Below are 17,909 nucleotides of genomic sequence, written 5' to 3'. Positions count from 1 at the left end.
ATTCAGTAAAATGTCTGTGATGATGATGAACATCTCATTTGACCCTCCCTATACTCTGATCCAGGTAAGGTCGGCATCACCTCCTTTCTACACTGGAGTTACTTGTGGCCAAAAGGTACTGTGACAAATCTATAGGGCTGTAAAATGCAGCATGTGGAGGTGGAGCCCACATCTGACTCCACAAGTCAGAAGCTCAGATAAGGCTTTGGTAGCAGGACCTGCAGGTCCAAGATGGGAGCCCGATCTGTGGAGCGATTACAGGTATGCTGGGCTGCCAGCCGGCGGGGCAAAGAGCCTTAGGCCATTTACCAGATCTGAGCCCAGGGCCCTGGGTGGCTGTGGGTGGGGCCAGCCACAGGATATCTAACTGGGATCTAGAATAGCTAGGACTTACGAAATACCTTCTCTCAAGTCCTCTGATCTCCACCCAGAGCTGATTACCATAACCGAGGGTTCGGTTAGGACACTTATTTAAGGGCATGCCCCACAGCCCCCGTTCCTGGAGCTGGAATGGGGCCAACGCGGAGGTGGTATCAGAGGAGAAACCTAACGGAGTTGGGGTTCAGCTTAGGGCGGTGGGGACCCGTCCCGGGAGAGGAGGCAGCTCTCTGGTTCCGCTCCGGGCCGGCTGCACAGGAGACCGGACGTGGCGTGAGTCGGGAGCTGGGAGGAGAGAAGGCTCAGTTCGTAGCGGAGGGGCACGTCTGGCCTGCCGGGACCTGGACGAGCCGGCCGTCGCGGTTCCGGGAGGCAGCGGGAGAAGTGCCCAGGCTGCTGTCTGCGCCCCAGCGCGTCCCGGCGCGCGGCGCCCCGGAGTCCCGGAGCGATGAGAGTGCAGGTCAAGGTAAATGCCAGGCGCCCACCCTCCCCTCCATCCTTCACCTCGCGCGGCCCGGACTTGGCGTCCCGCGCGCGGGTACCTCTCGACTGCTTGCGCGAAGCGCAACAGGAAATTCTGGGGATTAGGAGAGGGAGGGCGCCCCGGGCTGCTGGGGATGCTTGGGAAAGAAGGGAACTTGGGGGAGTTAGGGAGAGGACTCGAGACTCCGGTCGTGCCTTGATCTCTTGTAGGGAGGCCAAATCTCAAACAGGCTACACACGATGTGTGACTAGTACCATTTATTGTGCACATTTCTTGCATTTTGGGAATGTGTCAGTACTTTTTTTTTGGAGCCAGATCACCTGAATTAGCATCCCAGCTCCACCACTAGCTATGATCTTAAGCAAGTTACTGAACTATGCTTCGGCTTCCTCATCTGGGAAATGGGATAATATTTATAATTTGAAAACTAAATGAGATGCTGTATATGCAATGAACTTAGAATAATGGCGAACATATTTAGCGGACTGCAAGAATTTGATTGTTATTATTTTATCCAGGCAATAATCCTGTGAGATCCAAGTATAACCGTTCACCCTCTCCCACCTCACTGGTTTACAAGCGAGGAAAATGAATCTAAGGGAGAAAAACAGAATTAGGGTTGGAACCCAGGCGAGTGCTTTAAATCGCTAGAAATATGGATACCAATCACAGGATTTTGATCATTTCTTCTTAGGGAGAATGTGGTTCATTCTTAACAACCGAAGTGGGAACTGAATCCTTCGATTTCTTTTTCTCTGCCTACAAATTCTGATGTTTCATTTTTTATCTGCTTGGATTCTCCCATGACTGGTAAAGCAATAGATATTCTAGCTTGATGACACCTGAGTTTGGCTATAAGAATCTGGCTGTTTCTTGGGTATCGCCCTCCCCCAACTCTGGAGTGGGGTTGGGGCTGTGAATCATTTGAGATGGGACTCTTTCCTGGGGCCAAAAGTGGGGACTAGTACCCTTAGATAGTATTAAACTTGCTTTGCTAGACAAGGGTGTGAATAACAGTTTGAGTTGATTGTAACCCCGAGGCGAGGGGAAAGACCCAGACAGCATATTGGGGATTTGCTGCAAATTTTGGTCTTATCTTTCCCATTTACAATTCTCTATCATAGCTAAAAATTTTTTGCAGGACATCATGCCAAAACCATCAAGCATTTGGTAAATACTGGATCTGAAATATGTCTTGTCTCTTTTTCTTTCTCCCCGGGTTCTTAATCTTGGGTTTTCAGTATAGTTTGGAAAGCCCAGCCACTTTCAGAGTGACACTCCTTATCAAACTTCTGGTAGAATTATCCAGTGTTGGACCCCAAAGTGGCCATCCTACCTATAACTCTGTTATTTCTTTATGTACCACAACAGCTATTTTCCTGTAAGAACAACAACAAGAAATTGTTAGGTAAGGTATTCTGATGTGGGTCTCAGTTGTGTTTTTTTATTTTTTTCCTTCATGATTTTATTGAAGTTGTATATATACATAGTTCAGGGGCAAATAATTCCATAAGGTTTATTACAAAAAAACAGCAGAACCTCCATTTCCTTCTTTTCAGAAAGAGCAATCATATTCATCTCTTTAGTTAGTTGATACTTACTCATGTCTGTAAACAATGTTTATATTGCTCCTTCTTGATTTCTCAGATTTAGTCATCATACACTGCCTTTCCAGCCTGGGATATGAGGATTGAGCTTTCTTTTGTGTTCCTCCCCCTACAGCTCACATGCATCTTTCCTGTTCCTTCCATCTGTCTTCAGAATACAGTTATCTTATAATTTTTAGTTAGGTCAGTATGTAGTTTGGTCTACATTAGTATGCCTTCCTATCCACTGTTAAGAGCTGAATTATGTAGTACATGATTCCTTTCCCTTTATTTTGTTTTCCTCTAGAGCTGTCTTTCTGTGTATGTTTACAGAATTTTCTATAGAGTTTTCACTAATTTATCCACAAGTTCTTTGCCAGTTGTCTAAATCTTCTCTCAAGATCTTCTATTGCAACATCTATTCCAGTCAATTTTATGTTGTGGGTTACAGCTTTTTGACCTGATTGGCCCATCCAGCCTGGTTGCCCTTGATGTTGGATGCACAGCTGTAACATTGGGTTCTCTCTTCACATCAGCTTGGGGATTCCTTTTGCCTCCCTCTCTTATCCTGGTTCCTGTTTCCTCTATCCTGTGTCTTCTTTTTTGATTTTTTTCCCCATCATTTTAGTGGAGCACATTCTTCAGTAGCTCTCTGAGAAAGGTTTCATGTACTATACATTGAATCAATGTATTTTTATGACAAATTAGCCTTTCAGATTTTTTTCCTTAAAAAAGTTCTGCTAACAATACAGAAGTAATGTCTTCTGGTAAATAATCCAAACACTACACATAGAAATTCAAACAAAGTTCCCTTTCTGCCCTTTGTCCTCATCCCCTTCCAATCCAGAGGTCATCAAACTGTTGGATTTGGAGCATATTATTCAGGTATATTATTATATACATATGTATTTATTGTTTTGACTTGTGCATTTGTTTTTACATATAGTGAATTATACTGTTCATTGATATGTAACGTGATTCCTTTGAAAATAGTTACTGGAGATCTTTCCATGTCAATACATATTGGTGGTTTCTTGAATAGTATGTTCAAGAAACATACTATTTCTGGAGCTGGAGCAATCAAAATCAAGCACATAGCATATCTTGCTACCATTGTGCTTTTCTCTTCGTGAGCAATCACTCTTCTAGACTCATTCAGCCAACAAATATTACTGAATGTCAACTATATGCTAAGCCCTTTTCCAGAACCTGGGAATATACAGTGAACAAAAGTTTCGTTTTTGAGGTAAAGTGGGATGGTGAGATAGTCTGCAGTGATGGAATTGAGCTCAGCTCCAGCTTTAGTTAGCTTGGTTAGCTTGTTTTTCCTCTCTTGGAGTCCAAACCTCATTCAATCAAGCCCCACCACCACCACCCTCTCCCCCACCTCTCTCTCTGTATAAAATCATGACCATTACAAATTGAATTCCGTAACTTGTACGCCACCAGAGCAACAGAACCATACCCCTGAGATATAGAACTAGATATTCTGAATGGATAAACAAAATGTGATATACACATATAATAGAATATCATGCAGCCTTAAAAAGGAAGGAAATCCTGTCACATGCTACATCATGGATGAACCTGGAGGACATTACGCTAAATGAAGTAACTAGTCACAAAAAGACAGATGTTGTATGATTCCGTTTATATGAGGTGTCTAAAGCAGTTCAGTGCATAAAAAGAAAAAGTAGAATGATGGTTGCCAGAGGCTGGGCAGACAGGGAAGTGGGGAGTTGTTTAATGAGTGTACATTTTCAGTTTTGCAAGATGGAAAAGTTCTGGAGATTGGTTGCACACATCTCTAAATATAGTTAATAATACTAACCTGCACACTAAAAAATGGCAAAGATGGTATATTCTATGTTATGTATATTTTACCACAATGAAAAAAAAGATTTTCACACCATTGTGGGTTTTGTCCTATACTTGGAATTCCGTGATTGAACCTGCTGTCAGCTAGGTTCACCTTTTGCATGGAATCATAGCTTTTCTAGGGCGTGGGGAGCAGGTAGCAATGGACTTCCCTGAAATCTTTCTTCTGATGGACTTGGCACTGAAACCTTTAGCATGTCCCCTTGTTGGGGGCAGCCCAGTGCTGCTTTTCCTTTCTCTCCACCACTGTTGCTATTTCTGTATCTATGGGGAAAATGTTTCTCAGTTGCTTATAGCACAGATAAACTTTGAGACTATTTCATTTACACAATTAAAACCAGTGGAAGTAGTCATTTTGTTTGCCTTAGAGGCTGCATTTTTTTTCTCAGGTTTGTAAGCATGTGCCTCTGCAAGAACCTCCTGGTTCCATTTTGTTGGGAAAAGAAGACTTTTATTCCATAGCACAGACAGGTGCCTTCCCTGACCCTGATTTTCCTGCATTTTCCTAGCTGGTATTTGCTTCCAGTCCTGGCTTCATGTGGAATGATCCTCTGCTGTTTGCCGGCTCTGGATCTTGAAGCACTCCAAGATCAGATAAGGGTCAGGTAATCCTGGGCTTGCAGCTGTGCTCTGTGTTTTGATTGGAGAGATTCACCTGGTGGATTGAGTTGTTCTTTATTCTTCCACCTCTCCCTAAACCATGTGTGGCCATCATACAGAATTTTCTTCTAGGCAGACTCAAAGCCCAGTGGGATGACTGACTATGGGCAACCAAAGTTCTCTCCTTACTTTACCAATTGTGGGCTCGGAGCTTCCTGTAATGTAAATGCTGATTTTTGACATGAGCAAACCACCTGGTTCAAGGATGGAACCATCCCTGTCTGTCGGAAACTTGTGGGAACTTGTGCTTCCTGTAGCAGGTGTGCTGGTGACCTTGGAGAAAACACGCTGTTAGGATTCTTTCCCTGTCTTGAGTGTGAGTTTAACATTATCTTCCTTGGTATAGGGGTGTGTTTGGATATGGGTCAGGAAGACTGACTCACTTGCCCATACAAACCAAAGAGATTTAGGTCTAGGCAAAATTTGCTCATGATTAGAAGATCATAGAGCCTGAAAATCACATGTCATTTTGGAAAGTCCAGCAAATTCTTTCCTTTCTCACTGATTTCCCTCAGTTGCTGTGGAAGAAGGAACAGGATATGGTAACTGAAGTCTCTCTAGAAATATCAGCAGGGAGGCCAAAAGAGTAATGAAAGGAACCAAAAGTCAGAAAAAATAGTTTTACTTCTGACTGCACACCATCCTGGCCCCAGGCAAGTCAGCTCAGTTTCCTTATCTGTAAAGCAAATGGCCACCATTTGCCGCCCAGCCAGTTCTTTCTAAGGGCTGTGAATGTGCTTTGAGTTAGAGATTCCTTTGAGAATCTGATGAAAGCAATAGATAAGCAACTCAAAGACTCAAACTAGAGTGGAAACCTGACCTGCTGTTCACTCTGGCTTACTGGTTAGCGTAAACTCTGTCTAAAAAATGGCTGCCCTTGGGGTGGGGATGGTTCACCGGTAGAGCACATGCTTAGCAAGCATGAGGTACTGGGTTCAATCATCAGTACCTCCATTAAACAAAACAAAAAAACCCAAAAAACAAAAAACGATTGCCTACCCTTCCACCCTTGGCCACAGCAGACTATTGACAGGTTAGAATGCAAGCTTAGTATTGCCAGATTCTGTTTTTTTGTTTGTTTTTTGTTGTCCCATTGTGTTTTACTTTGTTTTTAACTTTCCTTGTTAAAGAAAATTCAGGTGTAAAGATTCTTTCTTGAATATGAAACCTCTGAGTTTTTACATTTTATTAGTTGCATCAAAGATTTTTGAAAACACTTGATGGGCAGAACAAAATGCATTTGTGGCCTGCTTTCTGCCTGTGGGCAGAAATATATGTGTATTTTGTGTTTCCCTGTGGGTAAACCCAAATTATTTGTGGATTTATATATGGATTTTTCTCTTTCTTTCTGCCTGTACTACTACTCCTTTAAATTTTTTTAAACAGATTTCTTGAGATATATTCATATATTATATAATTTACCCATTTAGAGTGTACAATTTAATGGCTTAATTTAGCTTATTCACAGAGTTTTGCATCCATCACCACAGTCAATTTTAGAACATATTCATCATCCCCCCTCACTCCTTGGCTGTCAATCCCTAGTTCCTCCATTCCCACCAGCCCTAGGCAACCACTGATGTAATTTCTGCCGCTGTAGATTTGCCTATTCTGGGCATTTTAAATAAACAGGTTTATACAACATGCATTCCTTTGTGACTGATTTCTTTCACTTAACATAATGTTTTCAAGGTTCATCCATGTTTTAACATGTGTCAGTACTTCACTTCTTTGCATGGCTGAGTAATATTCCATCGTGTGGATATATCACATTTTATTTGTCCATTCATCAGTTGATGGATTTTTTGTTGTTTTTGCTGTTTCTGTCCATTGTAAATAATATTGCATGAACATTTGTGTTCACGTTTTTGTGTAGACGTATGTTTTCATTTCTCTTGGGTAGGTACGTGGACGTGGATGTGCTGCATCATGTGGTAATTCTATGTTTAGGCTTTTGAGGGACTGCCACCCTTTTCTGCAGCAGCTGCACCACTTGACATTCCCACCAGCAAACTATGAGAGTTCCAATTTCTCCCCATCTTCCTCAACACTTTGTATTGTCTGACTTTTTTTTTATTATAACCATCCGAGTAGATGTAGCAAGGTATTTCATTGTGGTTTAGATTTGCATCTAAATGATTAATGACCAATGATATTGAGAATCTTCTCTTTGATTCACTGGCCACTTGTACACCTTTGGAGAACAGTGTATTGAGATCCTTTGTGTGGCACTTAGTTTTGATCCAGCTCTTGAGCTTTTCTCTTGAGAAATGCATATATTCACATCCACACAAAAGTTGTTATTCAATTTCTAGGGGCTCATGACCCTCCTGATATCTGTGCGTCTAAGGATACCCACAGAGGACATGCTATATAGCGGAGATTTTTCTGGGCACTTCATATTCTTGATCTCACTTGTTATTATCTACTAAGGATCTCACAGGATTTGTGTGAGGATTAGATATTCAGGAAGGTAATTTGTAAACCCTACAATACTGTTCAGCTTCAGGGACTGGTACAGGTGCAAGTTCTGCAGGTAAATGGTGGTGAAACGAAGTTGTTAAGGGCATGAACTTGAATCTGACTGCCAGTGTTTGAATCCTAGTGTCATGTTTATGAGTTATTGTGTTCTTGGGCAAATTACTCAACCTCTCTGACTCAGTGTCCTCATTTGTAAAATGGAGGTAATAACTTCACCTGCTTCCCACATGCTCTTGGGCAGAGTTCATATAAACAAAGTGCTTTGTATTGTGCAGGTGGGTAAATAGAAAATGCTGAATAAATTGTTTAACTGCTCCTGTGGACTGAATGTTTGTGTCCCCTCAAGGTTCACATGTTGAAGACTCAATCTATAATGTGATGGTAGTGGGACCTTTGGGAGGTGGTTAGGTCTTGAGAGCGGAGCCATCATGAATGAGATTAGTGCCCTTATAAGAAGAGACACAAGCGAGATGAACACTCTCTCTGCCACTTGAAGATGCAGTGAGAAGGTGACTACTATAAACTGGGAAGAGGATTCTCACCAGAATTGCACAATGCAGGCATCTTGATCTTGGATTTCTGGCCTCCAGAACGTTGAGAAATAAATGTTTGTGATGTAAGCCACCCAGCCAATGGCACTCTGTTCCTGTAGTACAGGACAACTGACTACGATACCTGCTACTTATATTATCTTACAGAACAAAATGCGTTATTAGCTTTTAGTGGAGCAGGCTGGTCTTTGAATATGAAAACATCTCTCTTCTTTTGGAAGGAAATAGATGTACTCCATTGATCTTTTAAAGAGCCAAGAGGTTTTTGTAGCTTGAATCTTGCAATCTTGGGAAAGAGACTTTTCCTCTCAGAAGGATTTAAGTCCACAGGGTACTTTATACAGATCTTTGGCCTGGATCAGTTAATCCTCTCACTTTTGTCACTACTGTTAGTGTCTGCTTTAAAGTGATTTAAAGCACAAAACAAAAACCCCAATCTTTGTCCTTATCTGGCCTAGAGAAACTCAGGTTCCAAGCAGGCAGTTTTGCTCTGTGATCAGGTCAAGCGAGTAGATATTGTTGGATTAAAACAAAGAGGGTCCAAAGTCTTAAGACTTAAACTCTTTATAATATTAGCTGGAGTCTTTAGGACAGTCTTAAGAAAGGCAAACTGGAAGGGAGTCAGAGGATTGGCCCAGACTTTACAGACTGGATCTTTGTTCTTGGGTAGAATAAAGAGGCAAACCACTCAGGCTCATGTTGTGGTCTCAAGCCACTTACAGCCACTGCCTTTAAAAGGGTAACCACATTTTGAGAAATAACTGTTATAGTGGAGATATTTCAGACAGAAAGTGCATCTTGCTGGCTAGTATTTGGGGTTAGCAAATACTGACTGTAAAAAGCAGGGTGACAGATGAAGGACTAGGATCCATTACCCAGAGGGAGTCATCTGAGGTCCTTCTCTGTCGAGTCTTCCTGATGTCAGAGTCTGTCATTTCAGTTTAACTGAAGGGAGAGCTCTGTAAGGTTCAGGCCAAGGGAGAGTGTCTGAGAATTACTAGAGTCCCAATATTTTGTCAGTTTTGTTCCCTTATCCACAGACAATGATTTGGATATGTGTGTGGTCTCAGTTTTGCTAAAGAAAAAAGTTTTATGACATTTGTTAAAGATGGCAAGGAAAACTATTCAAGAAAAAGTGTGTGCAATGGGGGTTTTTTTGCAGTAGGGACGAGAGATCAGCCTCAACTCTGAATACAAGGGAAGTGGAGGTTTATAGCCAAGGAGCAGGATGGGGTCAGTGGATGGAAAAGGGTCAAGAGGAAATATCAGGGCCAGGGGGATTCCTGCTGGACCAACTCAACAGGATTCTTGCTGAAGGTGGGCCAAATTGATCAGATACCAAGTGTGGGAGATTTTGCTAAACTAACTCAGTAGGATTCTTGCTACAAATGGACTAAGTGGGTCAAGGGCAGAGCTCAAATTGGGGGCCTAGTTAGAAACAGCCTGACTCAAGTCTGGTCAGGGAAGAAATTCTTCCTCAGTTTGCAACTAGAGGTGACTACGGCAGAATATTCTTCTTTATAATACAATCACAAAACACATGAACATTTGAGTGACACTTTTTTTTTTTAAAGAAAAGCTGGTTTTCTTTTGTGTAATCCTTCTTTTAGAATTGCCTCTTCGGGTCATTTCAAGGACTCTTCCTTATGGATAGAATGTATTTCTTCTCATCATATGATAGCAGAAGAAATTAAATACTGAAGAAATGTCTAAATAATCAAAACCCAGCAAAAACAGAAACCTATTATGTGTTTTGGCTTCTCAATGACTTACAGAAAGGCATTGTGTAATAGCTATGTTCCCCTTTTCTTACTGAATTGCATTGAAGGACAGTCCGTCTCTAAACAACAGCACTGGAACTTTGAAAATCAAGTGTAACAGCCAGAAACCAGAAGTTGGGAAATTTTTTTCTAGCAAATGATATTTCATATCTGCCAACCTCTGTTGCTCACAGAATTCTTGGTATCCCACTGACAGACTTCTGATTCTCAACTTCCTGGACCACCCTCATTCCATTAAAACATCTTTTTCCTCCTAGAATTTCAGGGGAATTGTTTATTCTGGATGTGATTTTTTTTTGTTTCCTGAGGGGAGGGAAAAAAAAAACCAACCTGATTTGACCCCTACCATAAATCTTTCAGCTTAAATTAAGATAAAAATCTTCAAGTTTGGTCACCTCAAAATCCTTTTAGAAGGAAGTTGAGTATTAATAATTTAAAAATCCTGTACTTCCCTAAAGCAATTAAAATACTCAGTGTACTCTCTAATGTTTGAAAGTTGTTAGTGATTTATGCTTTTTGCTTATAAATTGATACAACGTCTGTGAAGGGCAGTGTGGAAATAATCTGAATTAACATAGACATTTCACTTGTACTTTTTTATCCTACAGATGTACATGCACATGAAAGCTATGCTATATGTACTTTTGGATACATAAATTATGAGACTTCTGTACAAAGGAATACTGGTCAGCCCCCAAGAGAATGAAGCAACTCCATGTGTACAAATGTATATGATATTCAAGTATTAATAAGTGAAGAAAAAGCAAGATGTAGAATGTTGTATATGTCTCTATCTATGTCAAATTTTTTGGTATATGCTTTCAAACGCACAGAATATCTTTGGAAGTATACACAACGAACTGTAATAGAGGTTCCTTTGTGGGAAGGAAACTAACGGCTGGAGTGCAGGGCTGGGAGGGAGATTTAATTTTATGCTGTATCATCTTTTGTACCTTGTAGATTTTATACCATTTGCAAAATTACCTGTTAAAGTTGCTGGGGCCCAACTTACTTGTTCTATGAATGATAGAGTGAAGGCTTAGAGTACAAGAACCAAGAGCAGCATTTTAACAGTTACATTATAGCAAATCTCTTCTGATTGGTTTTTGCAGTGTGGCAATGAGGCACACAGTTGTAAAGAGTTTACCTGAAGTGATTATAATTAATTTTTTTTTAATGGAAGTGGACTGCTTATTTCTAAGTGCAGCTAAAGGAATGCTCATGAAAATTTCCAGCTGGATAGTTAAACAGCTGGAAATTATTTAAACAACCCCTGGGGTCAGTTACCTAGGAGGAACAGGATTTCTCCAGTTTGCTGACAGAGATTTCTTAGAGACTAGAGAAGAAAACACATTTACCTTGTTCTTGCTCCCCAGTTCCTTTCCTTTCATCATACCTTGCCCTGACTTTTCCAGTTCCCCAGTGACCCCCAATTACATTTACTCTTCACCCATACCCCAAATTCCTAGTTGCTCAGTCTAGTTGTCTGCAGACCCTCCTATTCTGGGGCACACTTTTTTTGGTGAGCATGTTAAGGACATTCCTGGAATACTGTGTGGCATTTTTCTCCGTAGGGTGACCTGTGGGCTACTTCTGGTGTTCCCCATCTATCTTAAGTTGGGAAGATCCTTCAGTGAGAGAGCATTTCATATGCTTTGTGATCTGTAGACTATCAACTGTACTTTGCTGATGTTGTATTGCGAAGAGCTGGTAATAAAAAGAAGCACTGTGCCTGCCCCTGTGTATCTCCTACATGCCTTTCTTTCTGGGTAAGAGGGGCAAAGGAGAACGCTGAGCTCTGCAGCCATCAGAGCTGAATGGCCTATGACTTTCAGCAGAGCACTGATGATAGGGTCTGGAGCAAGATAACAAAGGAGGAGAAGTTTGTCATCCACTCCTTGCCTTTATCAGAAGCGGAAGCATTTTCTTCAAGGCTGAGCCTTCCTCCTTGGCTTCTCGTACCATTTCTTTTCCTGCTGCCCAGGATTCGCTAAAGATATTTTTATTCTCTCTTGCATCTTCACCGTCTCTCTTTTATCTACATACAAGGTTCAAGCTTTCTTAACCTAAAATAAACCTTCTCTCAACTTTGCCTATTAAATTCCTTGTAAAACAGCGCTGGCTCTCCTATATAAAGTGGTATAATAATTGTATCCGGCACACAGTTGTGAATATTACTTTTGTGATAAAACATAAAACATTTGTTTAGCACAGCCCTTGGCGTATATGAAGTTCTTACTTAATGCTGGCTTTTGCTTTAGATTGTTGATCTGGTGTCAGTTGTTTTTCTTTCTTTCTCCCAAGGATATTTTACACTAGCTGCCTCCTCTGTTTCACAACCTATTTCCTGACTCTCTCTCAGTCTGTTCGTTTGTCATGGACAAAAATTGTCATTCTCCTCCTTTTCTTTTCAGTATTAAACACTTCTCTGTTTCTCTTTGAAACTTCCTACTTTTCGTAATAAAACAAACTCTTTTATTAAAGAGGGAAACTTTCTCCCTTCTCGGCTTCAGGTATCGTGTCACCATCCTGATGTGTAACTGTCTGTGTTTTACTCCATGAACTCTTCTACACTTTATTCCCCTTAGTTATTCCCAGAGGTTCCTGGCTCTTTTATCTTTTCTGTTCTCTGCTCAGTGACTTTGTGGCTTTTGCCGTACATTAACGTGATATATTCTGAATTCTCCTCCAGGCCAAAGTCTCTGCATTTCCAACCAGCATGGAATTTCATCACCCACCTTTCAAAGCCTTTCTTATCTTTCAAGGACTTTCCTAAGTTCTGTGTCCTCCACGAAGACTTCCCAGATATCGGCAGACAGAAGGGATGTCTCCTTCCAAGGAGTTCCCACAGCCTGCTCTTGTGCCATATTCGGTATCTTTTTGTAAACATAGGTTCTTCTCCTTTGGTGTTGGTCTTTGGGACACAGGTTTATTATTTATTTTTATCAGAATAATATGCTATGCCCATCAAAGTATTTTTTAATGAGTGAATAAGCTATTACTCTCCAGAGGTATCAATATTTTAAAGGAAGAGTAGGTAAACTGATAGAATATATGCTGTCTGTGGGTTCTGAAGGGTTGATTCCCCACTTGCTTCAGTGACATCTTTGGGAGGAAAGACGTAGGTACCAAAGTCAGCTGTAAGGTTAAAAATGAGTGCAATCAAAGTTTTCCTTCAAAAGTCCCTTAGATCCCTCAGAAAGACTGGCATGTGAAGATTTGTTCTCTAATTGCTTTTTCTCTATGTTGCAACTTCCTTCAGTTGGGCACCAGATTTTAAATAGGGGATGTGGAAATACTGCTGTGCACTCACTGAGATGAGATGCACAGACCAAGACATGCATGCGGGACCTGAGACCAACCAGGAAACAGCAGATCCTGTCTCTCACTCACATGCAGTCACTTTTGGGCAGTGGTTTTCTGTGTGTGGTACAGGGACTCCTAGGGATCTTTGAGACCCTTTCAAAGGTCCTCAAAATAAAAATTATTTCTCATAGTGATACTAAGACATTATTTTCCTTTTTTACTCATTCTCTCATGAGCATACAGTGAAGTTTTCCTGCAGTTACTGGACAAGTTCACAATATCTAAAAAGGCTATTAAAATACTATTTCCTTTTTCCAACTACATGTCGATGTAAGGCCAATTCTTTTTAGATACTTCAACCAACATCACTTTGCAACAGATTGCAGAAGCAAATAAGAGAATCCAGCTGTCTTATCTAACAAAAATACAAGATAACACTCTTCTCATAAATCTTTTTAAAAGTATTTTTCATAAAGGTTTTATTATTTATGTTTACATGTAATAGGTTTACTATTATTATTTTAGAATGAACTAATGGATAAATAACTTTTAAAAGTCCCAGTTCTAATTTCTAATATGTAAATATTGGTAGTTATACTCTATAAATGAAAGCTTCCTGGAGGTCCTTGGTAAGTTTAATGAATATGAAGTGTCCCAACCCCCAAAAGTTTGAGAACTGCTGCTCTTGTGTATCATAGCTCCTGAATGTGGAACAGCATTGAAACTGCCCCCAGTTAAACATTTTATATCTTTCTTCCCACATTTTTTCCAGCCCTCCCTCATTCTTTTAGCAAAGATTTTGAATTTGTCCAAGTTAAAAATGTGATCTCTGTCTCCACTGAATTTGAAGAAGCATAACCCTGTTGCCAACTCTTTCTGCTGTGCTACACTGAGAAAATGAAACAAGTAATCTTCATGGTATATGTAAACCTTAGTATGAATGACATAAGTGAAATTGCCTTTAACCTGTAGTTCCTAACAAAGGCTTTATTGTCTCAGAGAGTGGTGAGTTTCCAAAAGTCAGTCATTTGAGTATAGCTCCACTATATATATATATACATACAGTGAAGCTTGGGGTAAAAATATAGCTTCACTCCAAGAAAAGGTAGCTCACTTGGACGTAGTCCTAGTAAAGCTGGATAATTTAACAGGATATTTGTAGCATAAATACAGGCCATCTGTGTGCTCGGATAACGCACTTGTGTGTACTTTGCTGTGTGGAAACTGGAGATTGGGTGTATCTAACTTGAAAACCTTAATTGATTAGAGGGATTCTACACCAAATAGCTTCTGCATTCACGAAACTGTTGTGAGCAGTCGGGGGGGCAGTTGTAAAGGACGCTCATAAAGGAACCTTCCGTTTCCTTTCCGCTTCTTATCAAAATGATTTCACATGATCTGAAATTTATAAACATCTTGTTTGCAAATTGAATACCCCAGGATACTGGATACAGCTGAAGCATGTGTGACAGCAGAGGAAAGAATGTCTTCTCTTTGCTATTTGAAATTGTGTTTGGGGCTTTCACCAATTTGGGGAGGGGTAGGACGGGGTAGGACATCATTTTGGTTTGAACCTTTCTGATATGCTCACTGCTGAGTTCTTCTAATTCCCCATTAGGCTCTGTGGAGAATTCATGAATGTTTTACTCATGTACTCATGAATTTATGTGATCTAGATAGTCATTCTGAAGTTTTAAATGCTTTTGCTCAGCAGGGTAGTATGTGAAAATGTCAGCAAAATTTCTCATCTAAACAAGAGAAGTGGCATTTTAGGGAACTGTGAGTTATTTAGTTGGGATTCCATTTTTAAAGATATTACCAAAAAAAAAAAAAGTATTAGCAGCAAAATAGTGCTTACCTCTTACTACCCAAAAGGAAGAAAACATATGAGGTTATTTTGTATTCTTTATGAAGTACTCCTAAATGCTGCCTCCTGGAAAGATTATTTACTGGAAAATCAGTGAGGTCAACTTGTGGCAGTGTTGTTGAACCAGATCCTTGGGTTTGGGTTATTTTAGGTTTGGATGCCCTTTGCCTGAGACTCTTAATCTTGGGTCAAGAAAGTCTCATGAGGTATCCCTGCAGAATGTGGACAAAACCCCATGGGAGACCCTGAGCTGAGTCTTCCAGGTGGAAGGGCTGGCTTTGCACTGTTGAATTTCCCCAGCTGTCTGATCATGCGCTATGGAAATCCCTCTGCCTGGCGCTCAGTTTGAAGAGGTCTCTGTTCCAAGGGAGGGCCTGTGTACAGAAGATACCACATGTCATTCTGGAGTCTGAAAATATTACTTTTCTATTTGATTCATTCTAGTGCTTCCCAGCATGTTGCAGGTTCCAAGATAAAAAAGCTAACACCTGTCTTGAAGTAGATTATGATAAAGTTGTTAAGAAAGAAAAACAACTGAATAAGTGCATTAATGCATTTAAGCATTGTGAGTGCTGTGATGTGTATAAGATAGAGTGGAGGATATAAAAAGGGAGTAAGTAGTCAGTTTCATCTGGAAAAGTACTTGTTAGTTGTTAGATTTTTTTTTAATAAAAAAAGTTTACAGAAAGAAAATAAATGACTTGTTACCCGTGTGCCGTTCAACCCCCCAATCATACAGTCCCCTGGATGTTAAAACAAATCTATGCACATTTAGAATACTTTTTTTTTTTTTTAATCAAGGAATGGCTCTAAGACTATGCCTCCTCAGAGATTCCTCTAAGAGAGAATCTGTTATCTGGAAACCCAAAAAGCCCCAGTGTAGAAATACTTTCAGTGACATCAGGAATTAATTCATATATAGTTACTGTTAGAGGATTAGTCTTTGGACAATTCTTTTCTATTCCCCACCCCGACCCCAGTCCTGGGATTGTATGTAAGATCGGAATGTGTTTTAGGGTGAGACAAATTGTGCCAGTAGAGCCAGAGATCAACACTATTTCCCTTCTTTGTCCTCTGCCTTTCCCTTCCCCAAATAACAACTGCAATTAAAACAGAAACATCCCCCCGCCCTCAGTATATAAAAGACACCCAGCCTATAAAGACTCCCATGATAGCTGCAGAAATGGCATGTTCTTTGCTGTCAATGACAGTTTGCTGCTCCAAGTGGCAGCAGCCTGCATGCTGGGTGTTTGCCCTCAGTAGATTTGGGCTAGTGAATCAGAACCAACAAACATTTGGTTCCTGATAGTTCTCTGTTGAACTGAACATGGCAGGGGGCTTCTTCCACATGTGCTGAAAAGTATAGAGAAAAGGTACTATTATGAGGTGGGGGAGGGGAAGTAAAGTTCTAAATTGAGAATTGTTCGAAACACTTGCAAATTAAGCCTGCTTTTCTTTTCCTGTAATTTCGAGATAACGGTATGGGAGTTGCAGGAGGAAAGTTTCCACGTTCTTGTTATGGCCCAGGTTTCCTGTTTACACCCTTCCAGGGAAAATTGTATACATGGGCTCTTGAAGTTCTATTTTAAGTGTGTTCATTTTGTTGTTCATTCAACGATCATTGGGCTGAGCCCTGGGGCAGCAGAAATGACTTGCACAGGGCTTGTAGGAGCTGGAGCCTAGTGGGGGAAAGCGGACACATAAAGTCCTTTGTTTGTAGTATGAGAGGCCTGAGGAGGGAGATTTGGAGGTCAGGAATTATTGTCCTATGAAAAACTACATCAAAGCTAAGTTCTCAGGCTACCAACCGAAAGATAATTCTTACCTTTGCTATTACCAATAATAGCTGAGCTTTTTTGAGCCTTAATAATCCCAGGGAGAAATCTAAGCCTTTATCTATTCCTTTCAATAGCCCAGTGAGGCATTACTATTATTATTATCTCCATTCTTAATAGATGAGCAAACAAGCAGAAAGAAATTAATTTGCTCCGATAGTTCTGCTAGAGTCAGCTATCTAGCCTTTAAAAAAAATGGGGGTGGCTTGCTTAATTTGTATATATAGTTTCCTAAATTGGGAACCCTTTTTGGAGCTGTTTTTAATAGCTAACTGTTACACATGAAGTTTAATGACACCAAACTATTATCTGTTTCCTCCTTTTTATTGTAAGTTCCTTCGGAATAAGAACCTTGCCTTATTTGCTATAGAATTCCCTGCTTGCCACGTGGAGGCCTATTCCAAAATATTCAATGAATTCAGGTATTTTGAAATTCAGCCGTTAGTAAACTGCTCTTAGACACTGTGTATCAAATTGTCCACCTAAGTAAAGAGGCAAACTGAGGCAAGCTCGAATTACCAGAGATTGAGTTTACTCAGGAATAGCAGAGGAATGGCAGTTTGGGAAGAGCATGCTGTAGTAAGCTGCAGGAAAGTCTGTTAAGGGTTAGGGGCGGGCTGTATTTATGGGCCCGGAGTGCAAAGAGGGGGACATCCAGCCAAAGTCCAAGCAGTGAATTCACTGTCTTGAGGATGGGGAGAGATTCTTGGTGGATGGTCACTAGTCAGGAAACAGGGCTGGTCTGTGAAGCGGGCATTGACAAGAAATCAGTCTCTGAGTTCCTAAGTTCTGTTCTCCTGAGGGTGAATGCGTGAGTCTATCCTCCAGGTTGGTTTCAGGTTGAACTCCTCCCACAGAATCTTGCTGAGACTACATCTTTGACACACCTTACAGCTTCCCGTCAAATCTTTGGCACTCTTTACAGCTTCCCGTCAAATCTTTGACACTCTCTACAGCTTCCCGTCAAATCTTAGCCAAAGTGGGACTTCTAAGTGAGAATTTTGAAGTTTGAGAGCTTGATATTCACTCTATAGGATTATGGTGCAGGATTTAAAAGTGACTTTTGGCACAGTTAAGAGAACACCTCAGCTGTATCCTTACT

General features: G+C 40.7%; 1 protein-coding gene across 7 annotated transcripts in view; it reads left to right on the top strand.

Annotated features, from left to right (window-relative positions):
• The first annotated feature begins 436 nt into the window (after positions 1-436).
• TRPM6 (transient receptor potential cation channel subfamily M member 6) overlaps positions 437-17,909 on the top strand; it is a 142,861-nt gene continuing 125,388 nt past the window's right edge. For 6 of the 7 annotated variants that reach the window (XM_064490283.1, XM_064490280.1, XM_064490282.1 and 3 more), the window contains exon 1: positions 437-844. In XM_064490283.1, coding sequence (XP_064346353.1) covers positions 827-844 — 18 coding nt within the window. In that variant the 5' untranslated portion in view covers positions 437-826. The remainder of the gene's footprint in view (positions 845-17,909) is intronic. The other variant, XM_010999977.3, reaches the window with a different exon arrangement.

Source organism: Camelus dromedarius, chromosome 10, assembly GCF_036321535.1.
Source record: "Camelus dromedarius isolate mCamDro1 chromosome 10, mCamDro1.pat, whole genome shotgun sequence".
Classification (NCBI taxonomy): domain Eukaryota; kingdom Metazoa; phylum Chordata; class Mammalia; order Artiodactyla; family Camelidae; genus Camelus; species Camelus dromedarius.
Note: the sequence above shows the minus strand (reverse complement) of the source record. Positions and strands in the feature narration are given on the sequence as shown.